The sequence below is a fragment of the Bicyclus anynana genome, chromosome 21, assembly GCF_947172395.1.
Source record: "Bicyclus anynana chromosome 21, ilBicAnyn1.1, whole genome shotgun sequence".
Taxonomy (NCBI): domain Eukaryota; kingdom Metazoa; phylum Arthropoda; class Insecta; order Lepidoptera; family Nymphalidae; genus Bicyclus; species Bicyclus anynana.
In genome coordinates this window covers 1,708,792-1,729,374 of record NC_069103.1, presented here as the reverse complement: position 1 = coordinate 1,729,374, position 20,583 = coordinate 1,708,792, and the positions used below count along the sequence as shown (strand labels likewise).

The window sequence follows — 20,583 nt, the reverse complement described above, 5'->3', positions numbered from 1 at the left end:
TGGCAAATGTTGGTTATTTACGAGTATCTATATTCTATATTATATTATAAAACTGAAGAGTTTGTTTGTTTGAACGCGCTAATCTCAGAAACTACTGGACCGATTTAAAAAATTATTTCAGTGTTAGATAGCCCATTTACCAAAGAAGGCTATAGACTATATATTATCCCCGTATTGTTACGGGAACGGGAACCACGCGGGTGAAAACGCGCGGCGTCAGATAGTAAAATAATAAGCGGGTTTTTATCATACGAGTATGTGGTGTAATTTTATGGAAAATACTAACCTATTCTTACTCATAGCAAGACTCAATCGGGTTTTAAATTTTTTAATGTATGTAGGTATTTCTTTTTTATTAGATTTCTTTATCATTATCACTTAGTATCTGTCTGGTGGTATGAACCTGTTGTAAAAAAAAATTAAAAAAATGACATTTTGCCAAATACAGACCAGTTGTTAAAAACTTGTTCAACTTGTAAACCAAGACGTGATTGTGGTGGGAGTAGCTGCGCTGTCAGAAGTCGCTTAATGTTGATGTAAACATAGTCTGAGAGCTAGTGGTTCGTTGTCAAAATAATTTTAAAAGCTTTAAAAACACACATTATTATCTACAATAACCAATAAGTCATTCATAAAGTTTTAAATACATTTATATTTTTTTATTTTTGTTATATACAAGTTAGCCCTTGACTACAATCTCACCTGATGGTAAGTGATGATGCAATCTAAGATGGAAGCGGGCTAACTTATTAGGAGTAGGACGATGAAAATCCACACTCCTTTCGGTTTCTACACGACATCGTACCGGAACGCTAAATCGCTTGACGTCTTTGTTGGTAGGTCGTTCCGTAGCGCAGTGGTAGTTAGCGCGATGAATTCCAAAACGGAGGTCCTGGGTTCGATTACTGGCTGTGACGATTGTGATTATTTTTAGTCTGGGTGGTGGGAGGATTCGGCTGCGGCTAGTTACCACCCTACCGGCGAAGACTACCGACAAGCGATTTAGCGTTCCAGTACCTAACGAAACCGAAAAGGGGTGTGGATTTTCATGCTCCTCCTAACAAATTAGCCCTTACCATCACTTACCATCAGATGAAATTGTACTCAAGGGCTAGCCTGTAAAGAATGAAAAAAAAAACTAATGCAATTAATTATGAGTAAACAATATGTTTTATTTTATACTAGCCGACGCCCGCGACTTCGTTCGCGTTAAAATCGATGTTGACTTTCAACTACCCCTATCCTACCCCTACCCATAAACTAAAAAATCAAGATTTTTAAATAAGAAAATGGTTGTTGTGCCTCACTGGACATTGATTGGTATAGTGTATTTGATATTGCGGATTTTTATAGATATTTATAAGATCTACAAATAATTTGAACATTTTATGGTTCTATCTTTTATAGTTTATACAAAATAAGTAACTTTTATGGTTGATTTTTTATACCTTGTGTCCGAAAAACCCAAATATCTTACGGAACCCTATATTTTTTCAAAATAAAATTTTGCCTATATTACTTGTGGATAATGTAGCTTTCGAATGGTGAAAGAATTTTTAAAATCGGTCCAGTAGTTTTTGAGCCTATTCATTACAATCAAACAAACAAACAAACAAACAAACATACAAACTTACAAACATACAAACAAAGGTTTCCTCTTTATAATATTAGTATAGAATTATAGATACCTATTTAGCCAATCTTAGTGGCTTGCTCTTACACTAGACGGGCATCGACGCGTGGACATTACGTTAATACAAGGAAATCCCATCAGAAACTCAGATGAGTGTGACATCTCAACACTCAACCACGTCCCAACGACCTGTGTGAGCACACAGCCTCTGTGTGTGTTTGGTGATAACCTTTAATCTTTAAAACGATCACTTGAAGTAAATAATCAATCTTATGTTGGTTTTACAATAGTACCGAGTGAATATAATGTGCAGATTCACGGATATGTTGTGCAAAAAAGTGTTCATTTTTTTTGTGTGTGCTGTGGCGTTAACTTATGCACGTAAGTTGAAATTCAAGTTGATTAATTATAGTGTAACCTCTACATTAGATACTCTATGTTTATTATGATCCAAGATCAACGATATTTTATGCTATAGATAGGGATAGCGCATTAAAACTGAGGCAGAGATGTGAAAAATTGTCTAAAATTCATTTTGTCGCATAGTACGTTATATAGTTTTTGACGGCCTCCGTGGCGCGGTGGATTTATTAACGGAGGTCCTGGGTTCGATCTCCGGCTGGGCCGATTGAGGTTTTCTTAATTGGTCTAGGTCTAGCTGGTGGAAGACTTCGGCCGTGGCTAGTTACCACCCTACCGACAAAGACGTACCGCCAAGCGATTTAGCGTTCCGGTACGATGTCATGTAGAAACTGAAAGGAGTGTGGATTTTCATCCTCCTCCTAACAAGTTAGCCCGCTTCCATTTGAGATTACATCATCACTTACCATCAGGTGAGATTGTAGTCAAGGGCTAACTTGTAAAGAATAAAAAAATGAAAAAAGTATACACCGAAAGTTATTTAAACACATAATAGGTACCTAAATATTGTCTACAATGTCGACTTGTGTGTTTAAGAAGTGTAAACAATATGTACCTACAGGGTGTTCGTAAATAGTACGACATACTCTACAGGGTGGTAGCTAACATCAAGGCCTACTAAATTTTTTTTTTTCTCTTGTTTGTTGATCTATCGGAGATCAGTCTCTGGACCATAATCCGATCAAATGACTTTTTAGTATGTCGTTTCGGGCTCTGTACATCCACTGATGTAGCGTCACTCCAGGAATGAGTATATACTACTATACTATGTTGGCCAGTCGTGTTCGTTTCAGGCGGAATTTGCAGTCCCTACTAGGCCTACTAAAATAACGCAATATATGTTGCCGAAATTTTATGATTTTTAAGTTATTAGTGTTTAGGTGTAACAACTATATATACATAAATATATAATGTAAGTGAACACAAAAAGGGCATGTGTGCGCTCAGTGGTGTCGCTAAATTCAGATCACTTTTTGAGGTGATTTTGTAGGCACGTAACATATCTATAGCACAGAAAACATATGTTCAAGTATCTATAGTCTATAGTATAAAATATTTTTTTTTTTTTAATTGGTTAAGGCTTAGACGGGCTTTGAGAGCCGTGATAGCCCAGTGGATATGACCTCTGCCTCCGATTCCGGAGGGTGTGGGTTCGAATCCGGTCCGGGCATGCACCTCCAACTTTTCAGTTGTGTGCATATTAAGAAATTAAATATCACGGGTCTCAATCGGTGAAGGAAAAAATCGTGAGAAAACCTGCATACCAGAGAATTATCTTAATTCTCTGCGTGTGTGAAGTCTGCCAATCCGCATTGGGCTAGCGTGGTGGACTATTAGCCTAACCCCTCTCATTCTGAGAGGAGACTCGAGCTCAGCAGTGAGCCGAATATGGGTTGATGACGATAAGGCTTAGACTTCGTAAAGGTTTCAAACTTTTACCTATTTCAGTGCGGGTTATCGCCTTAAAGGCGATTATGCATTATGCTCCAACGAATATCAATGTCATAAACAGGGGCCAGTCCACAGTAAACAGTTACCAGCCGCCTCTCTATCTATATTAATATTATAAAGCTGAAGAGTTTGTTTGTTTGTTTGAACGCGCTAATCTCAGGAACTGCTGGTCTGATTTGAAATTTCTTTTAGGGTTAGATAGCCCGTTTATCAAGGAAGGCTTTATATTTTATCCAACCACGCGGGTGAAACCGCGCGGCGTCTACTAGTACCTAATTTGGTTGTTTTTCATTGCTTGTTCCCACATTTTTTGTCACAAATCTAGGCCTGCTCTAGGCCCGCCTACTGAGCTTTACGGGTAATGAGTCAAGTACTAGAAGAAATATCATGGGAGACTGTATCACTAAGGGAGTCCTTTGAAACTCGGCTTCTAGGCGTCCTAGTTATTCAGTACTCTCTTAGTGTACACAGGACCCTGTAGGGTACACAAGATCCTCTAGGGCAAGTTTTCTCAAAGTGTACGCGAACCCCTAGGGGTTCGCCATTCGACGGTAGGTGTTTGCGACAAGATTTTCGTAATGGTGGCTTGATAACTTATTATCGTGACAATTGTCCAAAATTACTCCTCACGTAGAATCCATTTGCGACAAGAAACAAGCACACCCATAACATTGATATTACAAAGACATTTCTTTTGGTACTTTATGTGCTACCTTTCAAATGAAAACCTTATTTTCTTCAACAGTCAACTTTATTTTGTTAGGGTTCCCATTAGTTAGTAAGGGGTTCGCGACTGTCACTTGGAAATTTTAACAGGGGTTCCTGGTGCCGAAAGTTTGAGAAACCCTGCTCTAGGGTACAGAGGTATAAGGACTGAGGAAAATCCGTCCTGACTCACCCGTGACCATAGATTGACTCGACGCCCGGTCTACGAAAGAAATCCGTACCTTTCCGTAATTAATAATTATTTATTTATTTAACTGCCAGTTAACACTTGTCTGCAATTTCACTTGACGATAAGTAACCTAAATCATACTTCAGCGTCAGGCTTTTTTATTTTTTACAAGTTGGCCTTGATCACAATCTCACCTAATGGTAAGTCATGATATAATCTAAGATGGTAGCTGGTAACTAGAGGAAGACAATCCACACCTCTTTCGGTTTCTACACGGCATCGTACCGGAACGCTAAATCGCTTGGAGGTACGTCTATGCCGGTAGGGTGGTAACTATCCACGGCCGAAGCCTCCCACCAGCCAGACCTGGACCAATCAAAAAAACCTCAATCGGCCCAGCTGAGGATCGAACCCTACAATATATACCTACTATATAATAGGTACCTACAATAGCTCTTTCAGAAAGTAAGGTGATAAGATTTTTGATTTTTAATAGTCTTGAATAGGTACCACCGAGCACAATTAGTATAAGATAGATCATGCAGGAAAACATATAAAACACCTATTTAGCAATACTGTGCTTCATAAGTGGTATATAATGCAAGGAAATAAGTATGTACCTACCTTGTTACCTAGTAGTCATGGAGACTCATCTATGATTATGTATATTTGCCTATTCGAGGTCAATTGCATTTAATATGTCAATATGCCTAGGCCCGAAGTGGACAATTAAAAATACTGATACTTAATGAAGATGATGATGCTATGAACCAAAATAAACTTCGGTAAAATATCATAACTAAAAAATAAACTCCAGATTGTGGCAGACGCTTTTGTCTTGTTATATCTACTGTCCTTTTGTTGTCCTTCCCTCACTCCGATAATGTCTATGTTATGTGATAAATAGGGAATTTTAAATTATAATTACGCAGATATTTACTATGTTGGGCCCCAAGTTTTTACTTGTTCCATATTATAAAATTTATCTTCTTGTTTACATAAATACAATCAATATGCCTCAAAGACGTGATCCCTGCCTACCGTTACTCCCGTAATATGGAGTTTCCTTGTTTATATTTCCTTGTATACCTTGCTTGTATGATAGGACTGATGCAATTCCAGCTTCTTCACCTGGCTTTATGGCACCTGGGTGTAAATGGCGCCATTTACACCCGTCGACAAACTTTTCGCCTATCCTATTCGACTACTTCGAATGGAAAGGAATGATGTCACAACGCTGTAACTTTTCAGAATTCAGGGGCTGGATTTGATCTAAGAATGCCTTGGCCTTCTCGTCAAACATTTTCAATCACCCTCGCCTTATATGTCTTTTAGTAGTCTCCTTTCTCTCCCCTCTACATACCCAAACCATCGAACCTTAACTCTATCATCTGACTTCTTACAAATTCGTACAACAAAACCTCTTACCCCAATGTCTTTTAAGGAAACAGACGACCAAATAATCTGCTTTACCACCCGGATTACGACATGACAATGACCTTTTGACAACACAGATTGCACTTTATCTTCGCCGGCAAAGACAAGGTCCCGTTCGCTTTCGTCACAAAGACGTTGAATTGACGTCACTGAGGCGTCTGGACTGATGTTATTCAGCCCATTGGCAGTAGTTTAAATCCTATAGAAGACGCCTTTTACAGAGCCGTTCTAACTCTCTGACTCGACTTTGGCAGTGGTTCTGCGCTCGCAAAAATTTCAGATGAAGCTGCTGCAGTTCCATTTAGGAGCCTTCAGCAAAGACACAATCACCAAAAAAGAAAGCTGTAACTAGGTCTTCCGGTAGCCGGAAATTGTCGAAATAATAACTATTAATCCAGAATTAGTTTGTACCGTTTCTGTAAGAATAGTCACTTCCAACAAATAACCAACTGATTCATAAAAATGCCCTATTAGTGTTTGATTGTTTATTTATTTGCTTACACAGAACAGATGCTATAGCATCGTATCCAATCACGTCATAGAACGAGTTATTAATACATGTTTACGAGTATAAACGGGTATAAAATGTGTGACACGCTTCCGGCGTCTGTGTTGCCAGTTAACTTGAGGTCAAGGCAAATGAATAGGCTTCTCAGACAAATCTCTACTTAAATGAACACTTAGATCTAAACACAGCTCGCCAGACGCGATTGTAGCGTATAGCAAGTCTATTGTGGTTCTATAATAAATCACGATACAAGAACAGCATTTGAATGCGATTTCAGTGAATAGTCACTTGGCACGCTACCTTAGACTGTATAGACAGTCTAAGGTCACCGTTATCAACATGGACGTCATTGACTGATAATAATAATTCCCTACCCTATTGGACTTCGTGCTGGACATGGACTTCTTGTAATGACTTCCAAAAACAACGGTATAAGCAGCGTGTATCCAGCACCTATATATCGTGCTAAGCCGTGATCATTTTAAGAAATTAAATGTCACGTGTCTCAAACGGTGAAGGCAAAAACATCGTGAGGAAACCTGCATACCAGAGAGATTTTCTTAATTCTCTGCGTGTGTGAAGTCTGCCAATCCACATTGGGCCAGTGTGGTGGACTATTGGCCTAACCCCTCTCATTCTGAAAGGAGACTTGACCTCAGCAGTCAGCCGAATATGGGTTGATAATGATGTTGATGACGATCTCCCTGTAACCCAATTGCTTATCTCTGTAATCCGTCTTAATATAGGGTCGACCAACACTGCACATCCAATCCAATCTAACGTCCATCACCTCTTCGATCTATGCCACACATAGCCACTTTAGCTTCGTAACTCGTTAAGCTTTGTCGGTGAATTTCTGCCCATCTTCTCAATTATTCTTCTCAAACAAACTCCATAATTGCCTTACCACTATGGTAAGGGCAAACTGACAACCATTCAGCCTTCATAATGTGATATATCAGGCTTGTTACCAGGGGCGTAGCTAACGTCGTATCTGCCCCTTACCTTCTCGGAAAAAAGCGGATATAAAAGCTGCCTATTGAATTTCAATTCAGAAATGACAAAATATATATATTTATTTATTTTGCTATCTTCCGCGAAAAGCCATGCGACAACGTCACCCAACAAAATACTCTATAGGTACGTTTCACCCTGAAATCGGAGCATCCTCAGGAGATGTTGACTCTACAACGTGCAATTGCAAAGTCCAATATTTAAAAAACAAAAAAGCTATTTTTTTGCCCGTTGTTTTAAGCGTGCATCCAATAGTTGAAACATTATATATATTAAGTCGCTGTTATATTTATTTTAGGCAAACATTTTTGTTTCTGTTGAAAAATTTTTACCCTTTATTTGGGCCCCGTAACTAATTTTGATACAGGGCCCCTCCAAGGCAGGCTACGCCCCTGCTTGTTACTTAGGAAATTCCCAAAAAATCTTTGTACATTGAATTTAATGTATTATAGGAAATAAACAAATTTTATTAATTAGATTCCCAATTAGTACAATGTCCCAAATCGTTGAACCACTGCTATTAAAAACAAATACATTTGTAGATACCTACACAAATATATCACCTAGCATGAGGAAAAATACTTAAAAAATATAATAATTCATGTCAAGTTATTATTATTATTGTATCTACGATACGAGTACGAGTCAGTCTACTTAGCATAATATTACGAAATCACATTAAATATCATTTTCACTACTCTTGCTCAAAAACACTGTCATATTACCACTCCACAGCGGGGCTAAACAAGCATATTAGCCTCTACGGGCTAAAGTAATTTTGTTTTTTTAATTCTTGTCTGTTACGAGTACTAGCCAAGTACTAGCCTACTATAAAACAGAGGTGGTTTTATTCGAAAATAGAATCATTATAGGTAAGGCCCTGATTGTTTTGAAAAATAAATAAAAAACTTTAAATTGGAAATAAATGCAGCGTTCTTGTCTGTGGAATGCGTTCATTTTTTTATTTAATTTTTATTGAAGACATGGGACATCCTTTACGGTGTAATACCTTTGCCTTTTTCTCATGTGAAAAAAATAAAATTAAAAAGCGAGAATTTAAAAAACAAATAATACATACTTGATTTATTTCAGAAAATAATTGTAAAGGAGACGGGAACTTCTGGGCCCAAGTTGTAATAGGTTGAAAGATAGCTTAAAAAATCCGTTATTTTTTTCTACTAAATCATTTAAAAAATCAGCTCAATTCACAATCTGGAAGATGAGAAATGTAAAAAATAAGATAAGATCAAAAATAAAATAGGTAATCGATAATTTTAATCGATTTGTATGCATATCAATTTTATATAAAAATATAGAAGAGGCTAATGGGGATATAAATATAGTAACAATATTAAAAACTATTTAGATCAATTAAATTAATCTACTGTGAATCAAGAGATATAAGTAATAAATAGAAATCTAAAAATCGATTCTCATTTACAAAATCGTGTCACGAGTTGATTACGACTCTATTTTTATTTATGTTGACAGTGACATGACACTGACAGCAGTCCCGGCGACCGGCGTGGCGTATGCGTTTAAAAAACTTTGTTAATTGTTTACACGTTTGACTTTGGCTCCTTAGTTTGGATTTATTTGCCGGCTTATCGATTGGAAATCGACATCATGGATCTTTGTGTGAACTGTGGCATAGAAAAGAAAAAGGAAAAAGCAACAACTAGTTGTAATACCACAGGCAGACGAGTCTTGAATGACGAAATGATTCTCTTAGTGATTCGTCGATGGCGTACACCGCAGCCTGTAAGTACTCGCGTATTTATTAGCGAACTGGCATCTATCAATTTAACCTATAGTTTTCCTTACAATGTTTACCATCAATGATTGATAACATTTAAATAGTAAAATCAGCTAAGTAACATCATTGCCCTACATTCTACTGCTGCACACAGGTCTCCCCTTTAGGAGACGGATTTACAGTGTAGGCCCACGACAAAGCAGGTTACAGGTGGGGCCAAGTATAGAGTAAACAGAATTTGTTGATATAAACAATTTTTTCAATATTTCAGGTAAACAACAGTGACTATATTTGCTAAGCTTGCTGGAACAAACATCAGCTATTGATCAACCAAGACAATTTGGCCACCGTAATGTTTGCCTCCGCTGTGGTCGCTCTGTTGCATCACAAGTCACTCATCTGCTTCATACAGGCTCATCTTGTGAACTGAGAATTTATAATGCCATAGAAGAATGTATTATGCCTCAAACTGTAAGTTAAACCAATGTACATTGTTATTTATGATTTTGAAATGATAATATTGCATGTTTGTGACAGCCTCATTGTTTAGTTAGTTATATATCAGTCTATAGCCTTCCTCGATAAATGGGCTAACATTGAAAGAATTTTTCAAATCAGACCAGTAGTTCCTGAGATTAGCACGTTCAATCAAACTCTTCAGCTTTATAATATTAATATAGAAGAGTGTAGTATGAATACTATAATGAAGGTGATGTATGTTTGTTGTAGATAAAACAAGGAAGCCACATCTGCCATAATTGTTGGGTGGCTGCAGACAGGGCTGCTGTCCATATAGTCTCAGGCCCATCAACTTCTTCCCGAGTTCTAACTGAGCCTCCTGCTAGCTAGCCTGGAGAAGATAGAAACAACCAACCAGAACCTACTATTGTATTACCAGGATATATGAGAGCTGTTCCTCTTTTTAAAGTATTATGTTCCTGAGAATAATCGTCTATGTGATATTCATTTAGTTATTGAAGGCTGGGATGTAATGATAATTTAAATGTTTTTCCCCAGCTAACCCACAGTGAACTAATTCTCATACCATTAGGTATTTATCAAATTGTTTCAAAAATGTTGTTTGCTTTGTTAAAAAGCAGGCACGTTCATATTATGGAGAGAATGTAAGGGGTAACGATGGTTATTTAATAGAAGTGTGCAGGGAGGTCAGCAGTAGCCTACTTCGAGAGCTGTCGGCTTCAAATAGCTCATGGCTACTTCGGGGATGCATACAGTCTAGACATATTAGTCGAAAAACTTATTTTGTTTTATGTTTTTGTTGACAGCTCTTGCAGAGGTAGAGAAGCAATATTGAATGATTATTTCAATTGCATTGTAGGCAAAAGGGCTTTAGGCTTCTGCGCACATGTTATGTCAATAATATGGTACCTTAGTCGGGCTAGGTACCAAGAAAATATAGTACCCCCTGCACAATTCTTAGATGATATATTAATTATAATTGAAAATGAATAAAAATCAACTAAATAAAGTGTTTTATTTTATCACTCTTTACCCTTGATCCTTACTTACCTTACCCTCATTATTCGGCTCACTGCTGAGCTCGAGTCTACTCTCAGAATGAGAGGGGTTAGGCCAATAGTCCACCATGCTGGCCCAAAGCGTATTGGCAGACTTCGCACACACAGAGAATTAAGAAAACTCTCTGGAATACAGGTTTCCTCATGGTGTTTTTCTTTCACCGTTAAGACCTTACCCTACTTACCATGATCTCATCAGTCATTTGAATTCTATCTTATCATTCATCCAATTCGAAAAGTAAATTAACAATGGTCTAAGTTTAATAATAAAATCAAACACTTGAAAAATTAGCTATTCATTATGTAGGTAATATCAGCTGTTATCTTAAATAACCTCACTTTTACTAAATCTCGTATATCTCTAATTCCAGATTGTCAAATTCTATAATATTTTCAGTGAAAGTTTAATAATATCTAAGCTATTCATTGACACTTATTTCATCCTTTTACATTCGTGGCCCAAATTGTATGAAAGAGTTTCAATCTCCTTTGTGACTGTACTGTTCGCGCGGCGAGAGTTTGGCTTTGACCGTTATTGCGCAGAAATCAGAAATTGGGTATCAACGGGCATTAGCGGGGTGCGGGGCGGGTGCGCGGTGCTCTGATTGGCGCTCCAGTCGTTACCTGCCTCTCGCACCGAAACGACGTACCGCGCACTCCTGTTGTACAATCACGTTCACAAATGAATTGCTATTTTCGTTAATTGTTGTCGATTCTTATGTACCAATTTTACATGTATCTTGGAATAAATAATTTTATTAAAAACAATTATTTAGAATTTTCATTGCTGTCTCTGTATAAACATTTTAAATATGTAAAATAACTATCAATAGTTTTAATAAATGAAGAAGTTTATCTACTTCGTATTATTTTCTAGCATTATTATCACTATACATGAATTTTGACCCACTCAAATATCCAACCTGGTACATAAAAAAGGAAAAGTATTGTGTGCGTGACAGTACCCATGCGCAGTAATCCCCTCCATCCGAAGGTCAAAGCCAAACTCTCGCCGCGCGAACTGTAACTTTCATATATTTCAACATTAATTGTTATTAGTGTCTTCATCTACTGAGAATGGTGATCCTAATTTGGAGATGGATGAAATTTTCAATCTGTTACCATCAAAGTACACACGCATTTACTTAAATACTTACCTACGAAAAATTTAATAAGTGAAGAAAACAGCAACAAATGGATTCACTTACGAAAGGAGTTTTTAAAAACTATTATCTCCCACGTTTACCTCATATACTCGTTATTCAATAGTCGGAAATTATGTTACCGGGTAAAAGCATCTCCCATAATATCCTAAATTGTAGACTTTGTACATTTAATTTTCAATTAAATAAATCATTGAATATTGAACTAAACTATTTTATTTTCTCGCAATCGTAGTGAAAAGCAGAGTGTAACACGTGGGGCTAAACCCATTATATACTCGGTTTCTATTTAGGCGGCCCTCGACTTACGTCTCAGGCCCTAAAAATACCTCGTATATAATGGGTCTTTTTAGCCCCTTGTATAACAATCTACTATTATATCATACCATCTAGGTACCTAAAACCTAAAGAGCAGCGATAGCTTAGATATGACCTCTGCGTTCGATTTGGAGTACATAGGTTCGAATCCGGTCCGAGGCATGCACCTCCAACTTTTGAGATAGGTGCATTTTAAGAAATTAAATATCACGTGCCTCAAACGGTAAAGGAAAAAATCGAGAGGAAACCTGAAAATTTAACCAAAATAAATAAATAAGATAAAGTACGAAAATTTTATTGGACTTTGATTAACGTAAAATAAATTTTAAAAAAATAAGACCGCTTTGATAGAGGCTTTGGTAGTAAGGCCGTTGACCCCACTATGACGAGTCATCTTTGATTAGTGCTGCGATAAACCTGCAAATTAACTGTATATAGCTACAGTTAGTCGAAGCTGTTCTGTTACCTACTTATCGATGTTTTTTTTATTTTTTATTTTTTACAAGTTAGCCCTTGACTACAATCTCACCTGATGGTAAGTGATGATGCAGTCTAAGATGGAAACGGGCTAACTTGTTAGAAGGAGGATGAAATTCCACACCCCCTTCGGTTTCTACACGGCATCGTACCGGAACGCTAAATCGCTTGGCGGTACGTCTTTGCCGGTAGGGTGGTAACTAGCCACGGCCGAAGCCTCCCACCAGCAAAATAATGAACATCTACATAAACTTATAATAAAACTGTAATAGGTTAAATTCTGTACATTGAAGATATTTTGAAAAAGTTATATAACATCTTAATCGATACTGAAACTAAAAATTTTCATTTAAATATTTTGTCGATCTGTCCGACTTTTTGTTGACCGGGCATCACGCTGAAACTACTGAATGAAACTTGGCACGATTCGAGACAATGATACGAAGATAGTATAAAATTATAAAAGAAAGTATGTACAAGGTTAATCTCACCATAAGATTAGCCGCCTTGACCGAAAAGTCGGTCGGGAGTATATTATTATTATTATATATACCTACGGGTAACTACCACTTAGCAGACCCCCGATGGATGATAATAATGATTAAATTCGTGAGTCACTAGTCATTACCCTGTTCGTCTCGTTCCAGAACAATGCAACAACAACGTGAGGTGCATAAACCTGGATCAGTGTCCCGGCTTGTACACAGAACTGCAACAGCATCCCGATAACAATTATCTACATAATTTATTAAAACAATTGCACTGCGGATTTGCTGGAATCACGCCGATGGTAAGCAAACACATAATAATTATACAGGGTGCTCGAGAGTAACTCTGGGGTTATATTCTTTCATCATCATCATGATCAACTCATATTCAGCTCACTGCTGAGCTCGAGTCTCCTCTCAAAATGAGAGAGGTTAGGCCTGGCCACCACGCTGGCCCAATGCGGATTGACAGACTTCACACACGCAGAGAATTAAGAAAATTCTCTAGAGTGCAGGTTTCCTCACGATGTTTTTCCGACACCTAATATTATTATTAATTTATTTGAATTGTTTAATTTCAATTTATTTGACTTGGTTAAATTGTTAATTTATTCTTAATTTGTTTGAATTTCAATTAATTATTTTTAATTTATTTTGTTTGTAATTTAAGATTTATTGTTGTAATTATTATTTCTGATTGCTCGAGAAACGAATTGGGAAATTGTTTCTCTGGGCATATTTCGTGTATATAAATAAATAAATATTTACTTTAAACTCCAGATTTGTTGCCCGCAAGAGTTTATGTACAACACGCAAACATCGAACCGCGGTGGTGATGTCGGGGTCAGATCTCCCGCAGACCTCCTCCCGGACCTCAAGACATGCGGCGTTATGAACAACGACCGGATATTCGGCGGCAACCTCACAGAGATCGACGAGCACCCGTGGATGGCATTGGTCAAATACAAAAAGTGTAAGTGCTTTTTTTAAGAGCCGTGATAGCCTAGTGGATATGGCCCCTACCTCCGCTTCCGGAGGGTGTGGGTTCGAATCCGGTCCGGGGCATGCACCTCCAACTTTTCAGTTGTCAAACGGTGAAGGAAAACATAGTGAGGAAACCTGCAAACCAGAGAATTTTCCTAATTCTCTGCGTGTGTGAAGTCTGCCAATTGGGCCAGCGTGGTGGACTATTGGCCTAACCCCTCTTATACTGAGAGGAGACTCGAGCTCATCAGTGAGCCGAATATGGGTTGATAACGAAGTGCTTTTGACCAACGATATTTCATACTAGAGATAGAGCACTGGCGCATCAAAACTGAGGCGGACAATTAATGTGCATAATGGAGATGATGACTAGGTTTGAATAGTTTGACGACATAGAGGAATTAGATAATGGAGATGCATCGCACTCGAATTCACGAACAAAATTGTTTGTCGTTTTTTTAAGGGGGACGATTTCTATGTCCATACACTACACACAACTATAAATTTGTAATTTTTACACAGACTAACAAACACATTGCTTAGACTATCCACAGATTAAATAAAATATTCGATTACTGATCGATGTTTGGTTGTTTCGTCAAAAGAAACGATTCTTTTTATAAATTGTATTTATTACAAATTTAATAAAATTAAGGTTTAAATACTTTCAAATGAAACGTTACTCCACCTTTTCCTAAACTACAAGTTTTTGGCCGTTTTTTATGCCATTTAACTACACAAACCGGCATTTTTAGGGAGCTCTTTACACGACGAAAACGTTTATATCAACGAAACATCGATTCTGTAGCAACAGTTTTTATATACGCGTTAGATCATAGATTTTTGGTTTAGTTTAGTTTGCCGAACAACAAACCACACAGCTGACGTATAACTTGGCATCTACCCTATTAGCGCGTTGCGTCCATGTATTTTGAACTAGCAGAACCTGTGACGTCACCCGCGTAGTTTTTATTGGGAATACGGCAATAAACATAGGTTATGTAACAAATTGGGTTTAGTAATATATTAAAATGAAATCAGCATTTGTTATAACAACAGGAAATTTTCAACTGATTCAACTATACGTCGATATAATCAGTTAAATAATATTATATGCCTAATTGCCTACATATACCTATTGAGGTAAATCATTTAATATAACATTTTCCCTATATGACTAGTAGGTGAGTACATAATGTAATAAACATTTACGTAGTGTTGGAAAACCATCATTAATTTTTATTAAAACAAATATTATCTATAATAAAATGTGGCATGTCATCATTGAAAAATTATTTCACTAATAAAAAGCTACATTATTAGAGAGTATCATAGGGTGTAGTTTGTTTACGTATTCCCACGGGAATGGGAACTACGGGTGAAAACACGAGGTTCTGCTAGTGTTATAAGTACCTATCATTTTATTCTCGCGACATAATAAGCTGAGGATGGTGATGATGATGAGGTGATGATGATGATGATGATTGTATTCCAGTGGTGGGGAGTGGCTTCTACTGCGGAGGAGTGCTGATCTCGTCCAGATACGTGCTGACCGCGGCCCATTGTGTAAAGGGGTCAGACCTTCCGGAGTCTTGGAAAGTGTAAGATACATTTTTTATTATTTGAACACTGTCTGCTTAGTACCGTCGTGGTACGTACTACTGTAGCACCCAAGTGCAACTAATCCCCTCTTAACCCAGGCTTGTATTTATAGACTAATTGACAGTCTAGTCTGTTGACATATACTATGCTAGCTAACCATTTTGTCTTACAGAAATAAAGAATAACATCTCTAAATATACATTGAAAAACTGAGTATTGAAAATTTAACTAATATTCTAGTACTGTACGTACATTACATATAATAAAATACTAAAACTAGCGTAAAATTTTACATCTGTACTTAAATCTTGTAATCTGAATTCTCTCGAATATCTATATATGAAAAATGGGAGTAGGGCAGCGAATTACAGAGGTCGGTAGAAGGCAAATATTTATCAGCCTAATGGCGGCACGTTTGTAAATCCACCACTGCTGCATCGTCATTTAAGAAGGTTCAACTACGAAGCAGTTATCATTTTTAGCAGACTCAGAAAAGACTACAAAAATAAGAAAAGTCACGCACTTGTGAACGATGTGTCTAGGGTTTAAGGATCCTTTGACTGTTAACAAACACTCCCCTTTTCCACTCAAGTCACTCTCCCCGCCTCCAAGTAACCCTTAAAGAATTACACAACAAGAGATGTGGACGGCTCGAACGCCACGAGCACACTGAAGCCGTCCGTACCGCAAATCGTTGCAACGTGGCGATAACATCTTGTGTTGTATTTCAGTTCAGAGGTCCGGCTCGGAGAATGGGACACATCCAGCGACATCGACTGCGCGCGGCCCGACGACTGCGCGCCGCGCCCGCTCGACGTGCCGGTGGAGGAGATCATAGCGCACGAACAATACGTGCCTACCGACAACCACCAGCAGAATGACATCGCGCTGCTGAGGCTGGCCTACGACGTGCCTTTCAATGGTTTGTACATCATCATCATCCCGCCACGTAAAGACGGTAGCCGGTAACCGGAAGGGGTATGGATTTTCCTCCTACTCCTAACAAGTTAGCCCGCTTCCACGTTAGATTGCATCATCACTTACATGACACCGCACTGTTTGTGACACACCCTTACCGTAGATCTATAATAGCCCACCTCCAGAAAGCGGTAACACACTTAGTGAAGTGGTTTCGCAAATGAAGGATAAAGGTAAACCCAGAGAAGAGTACAGCAGTGCTCTTCTCAAGGAAACTTGCACGCCATTATTTCAATTTATCAGAGGTCTCCTTACACTTATCCCGGTACAACGAACTACACAAATACTTAGGTGTGACCTTTGATACCCGCATGAGCTTCGCGACTCACATACAGAAAGCCAGAAAAAGTGCTACTTATGTGATGGGTCGTCTCTACACGTCAATGATATGTGCCAAAAACAAACTATCTCTCCGGTCCAAGGTCATTCTCTACAAGACCTGCATCCGTCCAATAATGACACTGGTGTACCAGTGTAATGTTTGCCCACCGCCCAAAGGCGACTCTAAAACCCCATCAGGTCCTTCAGAACCGATTCATGCGTCAGGCCACGGGTGCTCCGTGGTTTGTGCGCATTAACGACCTACATAGAGACCTAGATCTCCCCACAATAGCCCAATATATGAAACACTCTAAGTTATTTTGAGAGAGCCGCCACCCACCCCAACCAACTAGTAGTTGAAGCTTGCACTCCCGAAAGGCCCTCTAAGCCAAGGTCCGAGTCTCAGAGGAGACGGTCTTAGAGAGTCATTCCGCCCATCTACCCTGCTTCTGCCTTGGGGCCCCATCAGGCCCCCGGTGACACCACTGATGTCCTACGGCACTTACTCAATCATATAAAAAAAAACTTACATCCGGTGAGATTGTAGTCAAGGCAAGGCAAGGCATCATGCCTTAATACAAGCCTGGGAAAAAGAATCAAAGTTTTTATCCTTTGTAAATGAAGGTCATTCTCCATGGTTACTCCATTATGTTGGCTCCGGCTCCATATCTTAAATTATTGTAGATAATTAAGAAAATTCTCAGTTATGCAGGTTTCCTCACGACGTTTTTCCTTCACCGTTTGAGACACGTGATTTATTAAAATGCACTTATCTGTAAAGTATGAGCTGCATGCCCTGAACCTACGCCCAGGCAGAGATCTTATCCACTGGGCTATTACCGAAGAACTTTCGTCGTATTTAATCCTGACACTGAGACAGCATTTTCATATCTGTTCGCAGACTTTGTGAAGCCGATATGTCTACCTGTTGCCCCATCTTTGCGAAGGCAGACATTCGAGGGGGCAGACATGGAGGTGGCCGGATGGGGAAAAACGGAAACAAGTAAGTGAGACTGAACGTAGCTCTTAACAATACTCTAACCAGCAGCTAAAAAGACATGGTAAATCTCTCGCATATTTCATTCAAGATCGTATATCCTACCTTTTTTGATCACATTGAAGGCGTTGCCAAGCTGGTGGTGAATTATTTAATGCGTCTCTGAAAGAACCACAGGAAAGACTGTTCGTAAAACCTGAATCTTTGATATAATGATGATGATATGATTTACGACTTGAACAAATACATCACATGCTTAGCTTGGCCTTCAAGCTGATCAGTCAAACATACTTAGAACCTTCTATTTCGAAGTTTTGTAATAGTTATTTATGCCACTGTCATGTAATGAAGGCCATTGTAGCATCAGTGATTTTTGCCATTGCATCACGAGTACTAATATTTTTTCTTTATTTATAATTACGTGCATGGCATAAAATACTTTTTCTAGGACATTCATAAAAGAAACTTCGACGGCCTCCTTGGCGCAGTGGTATGCGCGGTGGATTTACAAAACAGAGGTCCTGGGTTCGATCCCCGGCTGGGCAGATTGAGAGTTTCTTAATTAGTCCAGGTCTGGCTGGTGGGAAGCCGTGGCTAGTTACCACCCTACCGGCAAAGACGTACCGCCAAGCAATTTAGCGTTCCGGTACGATGCCGTGTAGAAACCAAAAGGGTGTGGATTTTCATCCTCTTCCTAACAAGTTAGCCCGCTTCTATCTTAGACTGCATCATCACTTACCATCAGGTGAGATTGTAGTCAAGGGCTAACTCGTAAAGAATAAAAAAAACAAAAAAAAAAAAATCTTGGTATGGCATGTTCTCCTAGATTTAGTCTCGGCGTTTGCTCCTACATTTTGTCTCTTAAGTAAGCCTGAATTTTGTAGACAATGCCATGAAACTGTATTTATTTTTAAAAAATATATTGTAGGTAGGGTTTACCCATGTGGTAACGAACATAACGAAACCAAACCTGTATGAATTGATAGCTTTGTGATATGGTTTGAGGGTTTATATTGAGTAGATTATGAATTGGGAGTACAAAAAAATGTTAACGACTTCAATTTAATGTTTACAGAATCATCGTCAGACGTCAAATTGAAGGTCGTGGTGCCAGTCGTCAGTAAAAGCGATTGTCAGACAGTGTACCGGAGGGCCGGACGTGTCATATCAGAGAACCAGATGTGTGCGGGGGGCCTGGCGGGACAAGACTCCTGCAGGGGAGACTCTGGGGGGTCTCTGATGGGGCAGGTCTCTGCCATGAACTGGATGGCCATCGGCGTGGTATCTTACGGACCCTCGCCATGCGGGACCCCTGGGTGGCCCGGGGTGTATACTAGAGTCACTGCTTACATGGACTGGATACTTTCTAAGCTGAGGCCTTAATTTTGTATTGTAATTTTATAAATATTTGTAACAAGGCAGTAGATGTTTCACATGAAATTAAAGAGATGTCGCTATCACTGTCGATTGCTTCTTGGCTTTGAAGTGCCGAGTGCGGGAACACTGTGCCATGTTCTAGTCATCATCAGCCCACCAACCCGCATCGGAGCAGCGTGGTGGGTCTAAGCTCCATATTCCCTCTCCTGTAAAGAGATCTGACCCTGTAGTCATGATCATCAGGCCTCTTACATGGACTTTCAAAACAGTGTCTGTCAGCATCCAGCTTGATGTCCTCAGTCCACCTAGTGGTGGGTGACCAACACTTTTCGGTGCCAGGGACTGCAATGTCCATTGTTTTTTCGAACTATGTGGCCTGCCCATTACCACTATAGCTTCGCGACTCGCTGGGCTGTGTCAGCCTATTTCAAATGATAATGATGATGATGATGATGATGATGATGATGATGATGATGATAATTATGATTAAGTATGTCATTTAATAGATAACAACATTTTCATGCCATTTCTATTGCCTTGTTATCTTATAAGATCTTATAATAAATTTAGATTGAAGTATGTATTGTAAACTTTATTATTTAACCTGACACCATATGTTATCCAATGATATACACATTTCCCGGCTAATATAGGAATAACGACTCGCTGTTGGTCACGAGTCTCCTCTCAGAATGAGAAGGGTTAGGCTGATAATCCACCACGGTCCAATGGGGATTGGTAGACTTCACGCACGTACCTAGTGAAGTAAAATTCTCAGCCTACTCAGCCAGTCAGCCTACTAGTAAATCCGCTACTGCGTGTACTTTTGACGGCCTCCGTGGCGCAGTGGTATGCGCGGTGGATTTACAAGACGGAGGTCCTGGGTTCGATCCCCGGCTGGGCCGATTGAGGTTTTCTTAATTGGTCCAGGTCTGGCTGGTGGGAGGCTTCGGCCGTGGCTGGTTACCACTCTACCGACAAAGACGTACCGCCAAGCGATTTAGCGTTCCGGTACGATGTCGTGTAGAAACCGAAAGGAGTGTGGATTTTCATCCTCCTCCTAACAAGTTAGCCCGCTTCCATCTTAGACTGCGTCATCACTTACCATCAGGTGAGATTGTAGTCAAGGGCTAACTTGTAAAGAATAAAAAAAAAACTTATTTTTCGCGGATAACACCGCGGGTCGCAGCTAATATATGTTAAGAAAGAAGGTATTATATAAGAC

The 20,583-nt window shown here is 39.0% G+C and overlaps 1 protein-coding gene and 1 long non-coding RNA gene across 2 annotated transcripts; both read left to right on the top strand.

The window, feature by feature from the left end:
• The first annotated feature begins 1,774 nt into the window (after window positions 1-1,774).
• LOC112047961 (CLIP domain-containing serine protease HP8) lies at window positions 1,775-19,941 on the top strand. The gene is made up of 7 exons (XM_024085282.2): window positions 1,775-2,014; window positions 13,259-13,401; window positions 13,880-14,072; window positions 15,579-15,684; window positions 16,417-16,607; window positions 17,886-17,987; window positions 19,057-19,941. The coding sequence occupies exons 1-7, from the start codon at window positions 1,939-1,941 to the stop codon at window positions 19,362-19,364; spliced, it is 1,119 nt and encodes a 372-aa protein (XP_023941050.1). The 5' UTR covers window positions 1,775-1,938; the 3' UTR covers window positions 19,365-19,941.
• On the top strand, window positions 8,464-10,604 carry LOC112046527 (uncharacterized). Its single transcript, XR_008251917.1, has 3 exons — window positions 8,464-9,120; window positions 9,387-9,586; window positions 9,845-10,604. It is a non-coding gene; the product is annotated as an uncharacterized LOC112046527 (long non-coding RNA).
• Window positions 19,942-20,583: the final 642 nt, after the last annotated feature.